We start from the raw sequence: 16,141 nt of genomic DNA, 5'->3' as shown, positions 1-16,141 counted from the left end.
CATATAAACTACTCTAAATGAAATCCGTTCGCGATTTCTAGTTTTAACTGAATTTAGCAGTCAAATCTAGTTTTGACTAGTTAAAACTAGAATTGTCTAAAGCGCTTAGTTAAAACTAGTTTTTCCTAGTAAATTCGGGTTTTAACTGAAATCGGGTTTTAACGGTAACATATATACTACATTCATCTCGCTAAACTCAACTGGTTTCGAGATAAACGCATTTTAAATCTGCGATACAACATATTTTTGTGCATAATATCATTGTAGTTAGACCCGAAAAATAAACTTGAAACTATAATAATTGTGCCAGTTCTCATATTTAGGTCATTGCATCGCAAATTGCATTTGAAGAAATTTGCGATATATTTTTGTACATTTTTATGGTTTTAAGTTTTTTTCAGGTGTAACTACAATGATAATATCTATGCAAAAAATTATGTTGCATCGCCGATTTAAAATGCGTTTATCTCAAAAACAGTTGAGTTTAGCGAGATCAATGCAGTATGCCTAGCTTTTTTAAGTAAAAATATTAAGAGAATAAAAATTGTGATTCAAAAAGTATGTAGAGTGGGGGATAAAAAAACTCTGAACGTATTAAATGAGCATTAAAAGACGTATGTGGCGCCCTCTGGGTAATACATCATTTTTGGTAGTGAATTTAGATTTCTCGTCCCAAAAAACCCTTTGCTTACCAAATTTCGCGTTGTTATCCCATGCCTGTCAGGAAATATTCAAGAATAAATAAAATAAAAGTTTAACTTTGACACCCTGTATTTGGGTTATTATCAACTTTGGTACAAGGTAAGTTAGCTTAAATCGATCTATTTTAACCTCAGGAATCTGAGGTTAAGCTATGGCCCATTCTTTACCAAAGACCACGGTTCTTAGACATTGGGTGCATTCAGCAGACGCAATCGCTAACTAATCGATTAGTGATTTTCTGCTGAATGCCACATAAATTGTGGCATTCAGCATGTAAATCACAAATCGATTACTAATCGATTAGTTAGCGATTGCGTCTGCTGAATGCACCCATTACTACGGTTGCCTAGATCGACTAACCAATGAACATTAAGGGTACGATTACGTCACGAGAGTGTACTGTCATTTGAATCGTAATATATTTTTGTTCGAATCCTGAGAAAACCAAGTATTTTAGAAAAATTTAAACGCAGGATGAAAGATTACATTATTACCGAGGGCGGAAAGCCCCTTAGAATAAACCAGCAGTTTCTATTGAATGAAATATTTGAAATAAAATATCACACTTCTCTTTTATTCTCAGCCCTGTAACTTATTAAAATAAACATTATAGAAGTTTTCAGGGACTTTCGGCCCTCGGTAATAATGTAGTCTTTCATTCTGAGTTTAAATTTTTCAAAAATATTTATTAGTTTTCTCAGGATTCGAAAAAAATGAATACAATTAAAACACATTGGGAATTTTGACATGCGTCAAAATTTTGCATTAACTCGATGTAAAATTCTGAACTGCTGAATTACAGCTTCCCTAATTATTTTACATCAAAAGAAATTAGAAACTATTTGTAGAGGATTGAAATCTGTATTGGAAACAACTGTTAAAATTGGTCTACGTAATTAAACATATTCCAAAATTTTGTAAAAATGTAATACATTCTAGTTTTCAGCCCAAACTTAGGCCACACACAATGCAATAATGTTCACATTTTTGAACTGTCAATATTTTTATTTTATCATCTATTGTTTAAAAACAATACAGTTGATAAGATACCCTCAGTTGCGGAGAAAGGATTAATAATAAAGATTTTTTATTCAGGCAATGGTGTGAGCACTGTCAGTTAAATAGTAACGTGTGGCCTAACTTTTACACGCATACATACCTATTGTGGCAAATGTATCATATTTTTAAAATTTTGGAATGCATTTAACTCGTAGAACAATTTTAACTTTTGATTTTAATACAGATTTTAATTCTCTACAAGTATTCTCTCATGACTTTTGATGAAAAATAAATAGGGAAGCAGGAATTCAATAATTCAGACTTTTACATTGAGTTTCCTATGGCCCTTTTTACGATTCACCACCCGGTATAAGATAAAATGTGTACTATTTGTCTTATTATTTCATCTCTCTCTCCTGTCGTTTCCCCATTACTGAGGATCGTGATTTCTTCCAATATTCCTAACAATGTTTCTCCATTGGTCTCTATCTTCAGCTGCTCTAAGAGCTTCGCAGAATGAGTTTCCAGCTGAATGCTTTATTTGGTCAGACCATCTAGTTGGTGATCGTCCTCTTGATCTTCTCCCCGGAACGTTTATTATTTCATAATAACACAAATAATACACATATATACACAATAACACATTCAATGATCGAAAATCATTTAAAAATATGGGAATGTAAACTCTTGTGACGTAAAGTCAAAAATATAAGTCTCCCCACCACCGTCGGACAAGGCAACCGTAATAAAGTCTAATAACCGTGACCCCGCGATGAAAAACAAAGTAGCTGACCTCTGGTGGAATAAATTTAAACTACTATAAGTGGTATAAACACACCAGAAAATTGTTGATTTGAATGGAATTTGGTCACTTTTTAAAAATTTTTAGTAAATTTGAGCATTATGAGTACATTAAAATATTTTAAATCAAATCGGTATTGTTCTATTCCTCTATTGAATGTTTGTTTATACCATTTATATCGGCCATTTTCTTGCATTCGACCTGCCCTCTATATTCCGTTTCAATCGCGAATGAACTATCTCACAAACCATATATACTCATAGACGTTTCACGTAAATTGTCAAGGTCAAGACCACAAACCATACATACTCATAGACGTTTCACGACCATGTTAATCTTTCGGATCGAATTAACGCCATCTCTTGATTGGAATGGGAACTAAATTGACAAATTTTAGTTACGTGGGAATTTCAAATTATAAATTTTGCGGGATTTTTGATGAAATTTCGCAGGAAATTAAAACAACAGAAAGACAATTCAATGTTTTATTCAATAATTATACTATGAGTTAAAATTACCTTAAAAGTTCCATCTACCTACATAAAAAATACCTACTAAAAGTATTGTCTTTCTGTTAGTAGGTAGTGTTGTAATCGGGGCTGAAATACCAATATAACCAAAAATCATAGTTTTACGGTTTTACTGAAAACTTCAAATATTCCAATTCGTTTTCAAAATCATAGAGGTATATATTAACATAGAGGGAGCCTACCTTCCGCGCTTCCTGACGACAAGATCTCAGGGACTGGTTTGCTGCATCTCCTTCTAACACATTGTATCGAGAATCTATAATGACATTCAGTGTGAATATAGGCACGGAAGAGGAGGACAACTGTAGCAGCTTTACTATGCGTAAGAGTGAAACAGCACTAATCCAAATAAAAAAGATGGTGTCGTCACTTCGCTCTGAATGACACTCTCTCTATGCTAATATTTAACTCTATGTTCAAAATACTAAACACTACTGCCATGTGTCACGTGAAAGCACTGAGGTGTAATGAGTTGAATGAAAATTTTTGAAAGAATCTTGTAGGATGATTGTTTAGATAAATACCTTATAATCTTTTACAAACTTCCAAAAATATATAGGTCCGAAATGTTGATGACACACTTGTCTATTGGAATAAACTGTTTCAGGATCTAATATATTGTTTTTTTAAATGTGGAGAAACAACACGGGATGATCAAAGCAAACTAAAAATTCTACTCATAAAAACGGAGAGGAGGTTTTAATACAATTGATTAAAATTGTGATTAAATCTAATTAAAAACGTAACACCACTATAATAAAATAATTAAGCCACAAACTGTAAAATAAAAAGTAAATAACAAATTAATTTAATTGTCAACTGTCAGTTGTTAAATATGACAAGAGAATTGACTGACAGCGACATCTCTGGATTGGAATGGTAACTAATTTGCTGTCTTGACCTTGACAATTTACGTGAAACGTCTATGAGTATGTATGGTTTGTGGTCAAGACAGCAAATTAGTTACCATTCCAATCCAGAGATGTCGCTGTCAGTCATTTCTCTTGTCATATTTAACAACTGACAGTTGAGAATTAAATTAATTTGTTATTTACTTTTTATTTTACAGTTTATGGCTTATTTTATTATTCGCGGTGTGCAAGTACTTGGAAGGGATACGCGAAACGATCGTGCGCGAATAGCGGAGAAATATTGCAACTTTCTTAAATAATTCAAATTGACGTACATTTCATACCTATTGTCAACTGAAATTGTCAAATTGACGTACATTTCATACCTATTGTCGTTTAAGAAGAAAAATTATATAATATTGCTTCACAATATTGATATGATATGCAATTATTATATAAAGGTAAATTTAATTAATTGTATTTTGCTTGCAATACTGCATTTTAATAACTAATTTTATTTACTTCATACAATTGTTTACGTTTGAATAACACAACCTAAATCTTATTTTTTCTTCTTATTATTTTTTTTGGACTATGGCCTTGACAATTATCCAGTAACCAGGACCATATGATTGGCCAATATAATTAAAAGTGCGAATAAAAGTTCAGAGCGTAGAAATAGGTGTCGCTTTTCCGAACTTGCACGGTCCCAATTCGCTCCGAGCGTTAACAAAGTGTCAAAGCAAAATCGACCGACCTGCTCATGGTGGCGGTTTTTTGAAATTTTATAAGGACGCTTTGTGTATGTTTAAATGAGACATTTAAAAAAATGTCGTGTCACGCTAGTGATATTATGTATTAATATAAACAGAAAATAAAAACGCACTCTAAATTCTTCACTTTCCAATATTGATTATCAGTTTGATTTTGTATGCATAACCTCACTATCGCAGTTTATGTCAATAAATATTTATTAACGAAAAAGAAAATATTTTGTTGCACTATAAATTACAGTATAAATTAATAACTAATGAATTCTAGCAATTGTATTCGGTTATTATCACTACAAAATAAAATATTCAAGTTTAACAAAATAATCCCATAAGACTCAATGTTAAAACGTCCTTACAAAATCTGACAGCGTATCACGTGACTGTACGTAGAGGGGAGACGCACGGAGCCAATAGTGGTGTTACGTTTTTAATTAGATCTAATCACAATTTTAATAAGTGTATTAACCTTCTCTCCATTTTTATGAGTAGAATTTTTAGTTTACATTGATCATCCCGTGTTGTGTTTCTCCACATTAAAAAAAAACAATATTATAATAGATCCTGAAACAGTTTATTCCAATAGGCAAGTGTGTCATCAACATTTCGGACCTATATATTTTTGGAAGTTTGTAAAAGATTATAAGGTAATATTTATCTAAACAATCATCCTATGTACAAGATTCTTTCAAAAATTTTCATTAAACTCGATACACATCAGTGCTTTCACGTGACACATAGCAGTAGTGTTTAGCATTTTGAAAACAAATTGGAATATTTGAAGTTTTCAGTAAAATATGGAATAAAACATTGAATTGTCTTTCTGTTGTTTTAATTTCCTGCGAAATTTCATCAAAAATCCCGCAAAATTTATAATTTGAAATTCTCACGTAACTAAAATTTGTCAATTTAGTTCCCATTCCAATCAAGAGATGGCGTTAATTCGATCCGAAAGATTAACATGGTCGTGAAACGTCTATAAGTATGTATGGTTTGTGGTCAAGACCACAAACCATACATACTCATAGACGTTTCACGTAAATTGTCAAGGTCAAGACAGCAAATTAGTTACCATTCCAATCCAGAGATGTCGCCGTCAGTCAATTTTCTTGTCATATTTAACAACTGACAGTTGACAATTAAATTCATTTGTTATTTACTTTTTATTTTACAGTTTGTGGTTTAATTATTTTATTATTCGCGGTGTGCAAGTACTTGGAAAGGGAAACGAGAAACGACCGTGCGCGAGTCACAGAGAAATATTGCAACTATCTTAAATAATTCATATTGTCAATTGAAATTGTCAAATTGACGTATATTTCATACCGTCTGTCATTGACGCAGAAAAATTATATATTGCTCCACAATATTGATATGATATGCAATTATTATATAAAGGTAAATTTAATTAATTGTATTTTGCTTGCAGTACTGCATTTTAATAACTGATTTTATTTACTACATACAATTGTTTACGTTTGCTAAACATAACCTGCATCTTATTTTTTCTTCTTATTATTTTTTTGGACTATGGTCTTGACAATTATCCAGCAACCAGGACTAATATAATTGGCCAATATAATTAAAAGTGCGAAAAAAAGTACAGAGCGTAGAAATAGAGGTCGCTTTGCCGAACTTGCACGGTCCCAATAGTGGTGTTATTTAATTAGATTTAATCACAATATTAATCAATTGTATTAACCATCCGGTTTTATGAGTAGAATTTTTAGTTTACATTGATCATCATCACGTGTTGTGTTTCTCCACATTTAAAAAAACAATGGGTGCATTCAGCAGACGCAATCGCTAACTAATCGATTAGTAATCGATTTGTGATTTACATGCTGAATGCCACAATTTATGTGGCATTCAGCAGAAAATCACTAATCGATTAGTTAGCGATTGCTTCTGCTGAATGCACCCAATATAATAGATCCTGAAACAGTTTATTCCAATAGACAAGTGTGTCATCAACATTTCTGGCCTATATATTTTTGGAAGTTTGTAAAAGATTATAAGGTAATATTTATCTAAACAATCATCCTACAAGATTTTTTCAAAAATTTTCATTCAACTCAATATTACACATCAGTGCTTTCACGTGACACATGGCAGTAGTGTTTAGCATTTTGAAAACAAATTGTAATATTTGAAGTTTTCAGTAAAATATTGAATAAAACATTGAATTGTCTTTGTTGTTTTAATTTCCTGCGAAATTTCATCAAAAATCCCGCAAAATTTATAAGTTGAAATTCCCACGTAACTAAAATTTGTCAATTTAGTTCCCATTCCAATCAAGAGATGGCGTTAATTCGATCCGAAAGATTAACATGGGCCCGGATTACGTACACTCGATACGCATCGTATCCGCCATGGTCGTGAAACGTCTATAAGTATATATGGTCTGTGAACTATCTGCTATCTGTTATTGAAAATATGAAAGTTTATTGTACCATGAATTTAAGGTATTAAAAAAATATTGTTTTCATCGTATTAAGGTATTAAATTATATTTACTCCCTAGTTCACCACCTATTTCAATCATGGTCATTTTTATTTGTTTTTTTTTACAGTAATAAAATATTTAAATATTTTTTATGAATGTCGAATGATCGGTCCTCGTAATCCCACCTTTAGGTCACCGTGGCTGCTTGACCACTTTAACTTTAACGTAGGCCATTTTGTCTAATCACGAATTAGAAGAAGAGGCGTAACCTTGTTTTAAAATACACACCAGTGTCAGTGTCAAAAAATAGAAATTTTTTAAGACTCGTAAATATTTATTTTTGTAAAATGTATTGTTGTTAAGTGTAAAAATACTAGTAGTGCGTGAGTGAGAGTATGTTAAAGTTTGGCAGCAAAAGAAGCACATATAGCACAATTCTAGAAAAAACAAGAGGTAATTTTTAAACAATTACAGTTATCAGAATGTTATCAGAATTTAAATTGGAATTGATATAATGCGCTCTTAGAATGCTTAATTAATAGATATGACTTCATATGTTATGACAATTCTAACTGCTTCTATTACCTGTACAGGTTTTTCCTAATTTGGTTTGTACAACTTCATATATTTAGTAAAAGAAAATTCATACACATATCTATAAGTATATTATATTCATTATCTTTTATCAGATATAAAAGATAAAAAATTTGGTACACTATTTCTTTAGTATCTTTTCCTGTTAACACAAAGAGTCATTCATACTATAAAGTTATAAAGATTTAGATATCCTTGTTTATGGTTGTTTATTTACAATGTTGATAAAATATGATGTTATAACTGAATCAATGTGTGGTGTGTATTAAGTTAGGCCCAGAGTGTTTAAATATGAATATGAGTAAATTAGAATTGGTAAGTGTATGATGTGGTATATCTGTACAGTTATTTAAATGGTTATAGAGCTTGAGTCGATGCCAAATGCAGTAAAACCTCTATATAACGGACTAATTGGGGGGACAGGATGCCCGTTAAAGGCGAAAGTCTGTTGTATAAAAATCGGTTTACAATCAATCAATTTTTTTTTAAATTATGTAGGTACTGTATTTAGATACAGTGTACATGTATTGTCCTTTTCATGATCATTTTTCAGTGCGTAACAAATGATAGGAAAAAGGGTAAGTCCGTGATAATACACATTTATGACATTTATTCTAACATGACATTTTAGTTAAATCTGACAGTTGTCACATTTTATTTTCAGTTTGGAATAAAAACAAATCAAATGCGATTCTTGCATTTATAAAATGGTATTTTCTTTGATTTGTATAGTCTTATAAATTATACAATATTATTATCTAATTAAAAAAAAATTTTTTTTTTATTATGGCGCCATCTACCGACAACTAGAATAACTAGAATAAATGTTATAAAAATGTCACCGACGAAATGTAATCACTGACGTGCCTTTTTTTCTGTCACATACAATTTAATGCGTTAGAAAGAAATCGAAAAACTGTGACGCACTGAAAGATGATCATGAGAAATACTGTATCTGTAAGTTAAAAAATTAATAAAGTTTTGTTCACAACTTTTTTACTTTTCTACTTCATCTAAAAACTTTCTGCTGCAATATACTCATTTGGTTGACAAAATATTCACTGATTCATGGGTTGAATAACCGATGTATTTTTTGGCAAAACATACAATTAAAGTTGCCATCTTCTGAATTTAGAATAATTTCAGGTGCATTAGCAGGAGCTTTGTCTAAACATTTCACCTCTTTAGGCGGTATTACCAGTTTCTTCTCTTGAAATTTTCTCACTACAGGCACAAATCCTTTAAAAACCAATTTTTGAAAATATCTCAGGTGAACCATGCCATATTAGAGCTATAATATGAAACGGGCAGATGATACCTTTTGATGAGTACCTATATCTTTGACAACACTAGGTTTACGAGATTTACCAACAATAATAATTATAGTACTTAGTTAGTTAATCCATGCGATCCATCAGTGTTAGCACAAAGCAGTGCCGAGATCCTGTCCTTGTTGTTTTTCCTTTTAGAATTCGATTTTTCATAATTTTTTGCATTCAAATTTTTTTTTACATTTGCTCTGATTTTTGTCCGTTATATCCGAAGTCTGTTAAATAGAGATCCGTTCTATCGAGGTTTTACTGTACTGGCACTGTCCAAAAGGTATTATCTGTGACAACTCAGTATTACAATTTCTTTTCCAGTGACAGAAGGAATATCTAGATTTTTATAATGAAGTTACTGTTTTCTTTGTTATATCTTTGAAACCATTATATTTGAGCCATTTTAGTGAATTCTCAAAATTTGTGTTACTATCTACACATTTGTGTTACTATCTACTATCTACTATTTGTGTTATTTGTTTTCATTATGTGTTCACAAGATGTCATTATTTTAGACACTATATTCTTTTTCTCATGATCATCTTTCAGTGCGTCACAGTTTTTCGATTTCTCTCTAACGCATTAAATTGTATGTGACAGAAAAAAAGGCATGTCTGTGAATACTTTGGTAATTATTCTAGTTCGGTGATTATTCTAGTTGTCGATAGATGGCGCCATAATCAAAAAAGAATTATTTATTAAATAAAATAATAATATTATCAATATAATCTGTACAATTTATAAGACTATACAAATGAAAGAAAATACCATTTTATAAATGCAATAGACACAATTGATTTGGTTTTATTCCAAATTGAAAATAAAATTTGACAACTGTCTGATTTAACTAAAATGTCACATTAGAATAAATGTCATAAATGTGTAATATCACGGACTTACCTTTTTTTCTATAATTTGTGACGCACTAAAAAATGTTCATGAAAAGGAGAATACAATAGAGAACTCCATAAGTCAATCAGTTGAATATTATGCATGAGCATGGTATGCATTGTAGAGACAATTTCTGCTAACAGAAAATGTAAGGACACCATTATAAGTATAATTTTACATTTTTAAATTTATTTTGCATAGCTATTTTCTTTTCTCTTATTTCATTCATTATCTTTGCCATTATCTCCATAAGTTTCTAACTTGGGTCACATCAACATCAATCCCCTTTACCTACGTGTCCTAGGTCTTCTCCCCCTAGGTCTTCTTTGGTTGGCCTTCCTCTCCTGCTTCTTCCAGGAAACTGCAGTTCAGCAATTCTTCGTATTGCATAATTAACGTCTTGATGGTGAACATGACCAAATCATCTTAACGTATTCTCCCTCATTTTGCCATTAATTGATGCCACCCGTAGACTTCCCCTAAAATACTCATTCCTAATTTTATCCTTTTTTGTTACTCCACTCATCCATCTAAGCATTCTCATTTCTGCCACATGCATTCATTCTTCCTCTTTCTTTTTAACTGCCCAACATTCAGTTCTGTATATCATAGCCAGTCTTATGGCTGTTTTATAGAATTTTCCCTTCAGCTTCATTGGAATTTTTTTCCTACCATTTCATCCATCCAACCCTAATTCTGTTGCATGCATCTCCATCTACACTCATCGGCACAAAATTCCGCTACCCAAAATTTTTGATTAAGTTTGACAATTTATAACTTTATTATTTGTACTCCGATTTTCAAGATTCTTACATCAGTTTGTAGGTACGTGTATTGATATCGTTTGTTATTATTCCGGCAACAAAAATTTTTTGATTAGATGGCATTATACGGGGGTGAATGGAAGTTTTGTATTTTCTCCTAACTTTAAAAAATTCTGTGGAAAAAATTGGAGGGCTGATTTTGTTATCATATCAGCCTTTTGTATTATCCTGGAGGTATCCCTAAGATTTTGTTTTTTGAATTATCCGAATATCTCTTTTGTTTTAAAAGCTGTAAATAAAAACACTGTTTTGATGGTTTACTTAATTAAAAATATCAAATGCTCTAAAATTAACAACACAAAACAAAATTAAAAACAAAACAATTCAATAGCGGGTATGTCCACCTCTAGCGACAACGACTGCTCGAAATCTGTTTTTCATCGATTAAAGATGTGTTATCCTTGTCTGGGGAATAGCCCGATATTCCTTTATCATTGTCATAACTGTACCAAATTTTTTGGAGGCCTAGGAGACGGCAAATAGCTATTTTAATTGATCACATAATTGCTCAATAGGATTGCGATCTGGGCTGTATGCAGGCCATTCTAATCTATCAATCCAACCACTATTTGAGATATTTATGTTTATGAGTCAATCAGTGTTTTTATTTACAAAAAATTGTACAGCTCTTACAAGAAAAGAGATATTCGGATAATTCAAAAGGCAAAATTTTAGGAATATCTCCAGGATAATAAAAAAGGAGTATGTAACAAAATCAGCCTGTGACTGGCTGATTGACATAAAGTCAATGCCATTAAAAAATCAGGCTTCCAATTTGTTCCACAGAACTTTTTAAAGTTAGGAGAAAATACAATGCTTCCATTCACGCAAGAATCTTGAAAATCGGAGTACAAATAATAAAGTTATAAATTGTCAAACTTAATCAAACATTTTGGGTGGCGGAATTTTTTGCCGGTGAGTGTATTTCCCCATTACTTTGTAATACTGATCATAGGTTTTTAAAGCTCTCACTTTTCACAATTATATCACCTTTTTTTTCTTTTCCCTTAATACATCTTCTAATATCTTTTCCAATTCTTTTTAGTTCTTCTAAACATTAATTTTCTTAATTGTGTGAAATTTGGATGGAAACATTCTCATTTTTTAAGTTTAGGGACAGGAAATGGTTGCATGATCAAAATCTGTCTAATATGGTGTATGTTCAATAAATTTGTGCTCCAATTGTTGTAATTTTGTCTTGTGGTGCCTCTTGATAAAAAGAAGTTGTTTCGATATAGAACAAAGCATTTTTTTATCAAATCAGCATCAAAACAATTAACCCCTTCAGCTCCACTTTAATATTTCCACTATACTTAGTTTTGTCTAGTCAAAAATTCTCTCCCATCAAGACAATCTGCCTGTTGACAAGTTGGCTGTTCATCAGGTAAAGCTACATTAAATTTTGTAATAAATGATGAGATGGAAATCTAAAATTCAAACTATTATAAATTGTTATGCTTTCTGATAAACAATATTAGGTACTTGGGTTTTTTACTTTTACATGCATAAATATACAATGATGACGGTTTTTTATCTGACGGCTATCTGTAAATAAAAATACAGTATAACCCTGTAAATTCGAACCCCACTAATCCGAACGTTCAGCAAATCCGAACCAACGGAAAGTGAAAAAAAAGAATGTGTGTGTACTTTGTACGCACGTAAGAAGATATTCTTCTATTATATAGGTAATTTAAACGAAGTAAATATACTTAACAGGTTATTTGTATTTTATTTAAAAATTAAACTAACTTTCTTATCTACCACTTTCAAAAAATTTTTATTAAAATAACGAAAAATAAAAAAAAGTATGAATCGTCCAGGATTAGAACCCGCGACCTTCCGTGTGCTTCCGTTCTCTGTCCCACCGCTCTGCCAACTACGCCATCGAGCCACTTGAATTGACACGTAAGTTTCGGATATAATTACACAACACGGCGACAAACTGTAAAAATGTTATGCCTACATATTTTATTATTTTACTACAGGGAAACACAAATCCAGAAACACAAGAATTATAATAAATAAAACATTTCCTAAAACCACTAATATATTCTTTTAATGACTTATTTGCACGGTTACAGATACATACATACCTATCTTGAAAGATTAGCAATGAACTACATACTGTCAGTGTGCGCAGGCGCGTGGTTCATGTACAATTTTACCCTCAATCGATTCGCCGCTAAAGAAGAATATCTTCAAAAATTAAAAAATTCAAGACAAAAAATGGAGCTTCTTCAAATTGTAAATCTATCCACAACTTCTTCCACGATTTTCTAATTAAAGTCTCAAGGCAGTTCTCCCAGGCCTCAGCCAACCAATAGATGAAATCTTTTACGGTGATTTTTTTTAAGATATCAGTAGTGGAACTTTCCTCACTTTCTAATACAGTCCGTAACAAATCTCTATAATGCAGTTTTATAAACTGCAGAACACCTTGGTCCATGGGTTGCAATAATGGGGTCACATTTAGGAAACCAGCTTTAATTTCATCACATATAAGTCCCTTGACTCCGGCGTGTGATGTAGCATTGTCTAAGAAAAGTAGGGCTCTGTTGGGAAGCCCCACTTCCTTAATGAATTTCGAAACAGATAGAACAAATCGTTTTTCAAACCATTTCTTAAAAAGTGCACTATTCATCCATGCTTTCCTTTGGGTCCTATAATAAACAGGCAAAGAGTTCATGTTAACGTATTTCTAAGCTCGTAGTTTTTTACATTTTCCAATGATCGTTAAAGGTATTTCGTTGTTGCTGCAGCATTACAACAGGCCATAAGAGTCAAACTTTGCATATTCATGTGCACAAGCTTCTTCTTTTGAGGCAAGACTTTTGATAGGCAGTGATTTGAAACTTAGTGGGAGAGGGAGTGAGTGAGACAGGTGCAAGGTGCAACTACTCAAAATCAACGACAATGAAATCTTTGAATTATTTGTTAGGTTAACTTTCGGATAATCCGAACTTTTCGGAATCCGAACAGGCTGTTCCCCCAATTAGTTCGGATTTGCGGGGTTCTACTGTAAGTGCAGTGGAACCTCGATAAGTCAGATTAATCGGGACTGCGACCGATCCGGGTTATCGAAAATCCAAGTTAGCCGGAGAATATGGTAAAAATTAATAAAATACATATAAATAATAAACAAATACTCATTTTAATCGCAAAAACATGAAATACATATGCACTGTACATCTATATTACGTAAAGTTGTGAAGAGTATTGTTTATTTCTTGGTAAAAAACTCAGTCAAAGTGAAAAACTTTTGTTTTGTCCGATGAAAATTGGTCCGGGTTTGCCGGACTTCTGGGTTATCGGATGCCGACTTATAGGGGTTCGATTGTATAGTTAATATATGTGATAAACACGACGCTTTGTCAGTACATTCACACACATCAATATAGGACAGATGGTGTAAAGATGAAAGAGGACACATTGGTGTAAAGACGAAAATGGGAGAGGCCATTCAATAGACAGTCAGAAAATAACGGGTCAGCGATTTATTAATTCTAAATAGCTGGACGGTTTGGCTTTTAACTCAATACATAAAAGTCCGTTTGGCTTCCAGGCAATGTCTTTTGGCCACTAGTCAAGTGTTTAGATCAGTTCTCCATAGACTGCCTAGTTACTGACTGTTACAGCGTTCGCTCCACAAACCATACATACTTATAGACGTTTCACGACCATGTTAATCTTTCGGATCGAATTAACGCCATCTCTTGATTGGAATGGGAACTATATTGACAAATTTTAGTTACGTGAGAATTTCAAATTATAAATTTTGCGGAATTTTTGATGAAATTTCGCAGGAAATTAAAACAACAGAAATACAATTCAATGTTTTATTCCATATTTTACTAAAAACTTCAAATATTCCAATTTGTTTTCAAAATGCTAAACACTACTGCTATGTGTCACGTGAAAGAACTAATGTGTATCGAGTTGAATGAAAATTTTTGAAAAAATCTTGTAGATAGGATGATTGTTTAGATAAATATTACCTTATAATCTTTTACAAACTTCCAAAAATATATAGGTCCGAAATGTTGATGACACACTTGTCTATTGGAATAAACTGTTTCGGGATCTATTATATTGTTTTTTTTAATGTGGAGAAACACAACACGGGATGATCAATGTAAACTAAAAATTCTGCTCATAAAAATGGAGAGAAGGTTAATGCACTTATTAAAATTGTAATTAAATCTAATTAAAAACGTAACACCACTATAATAAAATAATTAAGCCACAAACTGTAAAATAAAAAGTAAATAAGAAATTAATTTAATTGTCAACTGTCAGTTGTTAATTATGACAAGAGAATTGACTGACAGCGGCATCTCTTGATTGGAATGGTAACTAATTTGCTGTCTTGACCTTGACAATTTACGTGAAACGTCTATGAGTATGTATGGTTTGTGGTTCGCTCCTTTTATATTATTCCGTCGACCCATCTCCTCGCCTTTGTTGGTAGTAGTGGAAAATAGTGGGAGCGCATGTGTACGCATCGCTGGTGAGTTGATAATGCGAATCAGATGCGCTATCGTCACATGGTTGTCAGAAAAACAGAGTTACAACCAATTAACATGAGAGCATATAATCAACTATTTTCAATGGGAAATAAGCCACAATTTTACCAAAAAAATGATTTTATTAACGTTTCGAAGCCCAAATCGGGTTTCGTTGTCAAAATACAAAATACTACTAAAATCATTTTTTTGGTAAAATTGTGGCTTATTTCCCATTGAAAATAGTTGATTATAAAAATGGCACAAGGAAATAGCTTCAGAACAACAATGAGAGCATATGGAGTACAGTTAGAAAGAGGACACAATAAGTAGTACCATCTACTTAAGGCTATGGGTACATAATTCGCAAATATTTTACGGCTATCCCTACTTTTTCTGTCTTTACCGGCAAATTACCTGTAGTAAAATTCTCACTGGTATGGAAACTGCAGATGTAAACATTAGGTTGACAGTGACATTGTTATTAGAAAGGTAGCGATGGCTATTTCGGTTTCGTTCAGTTTTTGAATGTTCTTGGATAACCTTTACTTGTATAAATGATAGGATAATTTTTTCACTAATTATGTATTCAGTGGTTACCATTATTTATATACTATAAAAATAGTCGAAAAAGAAAAAAAGTTGTAAAGTTATTTTAATAATGTACTGTTACCATGGAAAGCTTAGATTCCTAAGGTTTGAACATGTGAAGAACTGCGTTGTATAAATGTAGTATTACTCAATTAATTTATAAATACTTTATTTATTTCTTTATTTGCGTAAATTAAAATATGGGACGTTGTTACAAGAAATGTGTTACTGAAAAGCGAAGAATAGAAAAATGAACAATTGTTATTTGTTAATCTTCTTCACAAATGTTAAATTTTATTTCATAAAAGAATGACC

The 16,141-nt window shown here is 31.9% G+C and overlaps 1 protein-coding gene across 3 annotated transcripts in view; it reads left to right on the top strand.

The window, feature by feature from the left end:
* The first annotated feature begins 7,391 nt into the window (after window positions 1-7,391).
* Window positions 7,392-16,141, top strand: part of LOC114331044 (probable phospholipid-transporting ATPase IA) — a 231,133-nt gene continuing 222,383 nt past the window's right edge. The window contains exon 1 of one of the 3 annotated variants that reach the window (XM_028280509.2): window positions 7,392-7,552. Coding sequence is in view for 1 of the 3 variants with exons in the window: in XM_028280514.2 (XP_028136315.1) it covers window positions 7,495-7,552 (58 nt within the window). In the remaining 2 variants the exon portion in view is untranslated. Of the gene's footprint in view, window positions 7,553-7,833; window positions 8,009-16,141 lie in introns of those variants that run through there. The other 2 variants (XM_028280514.2, XM_028280511.2) reach the window with 2 other exon arrangements.

Source organism: Diabrotica virgifera, chromosome 8 (genome assembly GCF_917563875.1).
Source record: "Diabrotica virgifera virgifera chromosome 8, PGI_DIABVI_V3a".
NCBI classification, from domain to species: domain Eukaryota; kingdom Metazoa; phylum Arthropoda; class Insecta; order Coleoptera; family Chrysomelidae; genus Diabrotica; species Diabrotica virgifera.
Note: the sequence above shows the minus strand (reverse complement) of the source record. Positions and strands in the feature narration are given on the sequence as shown.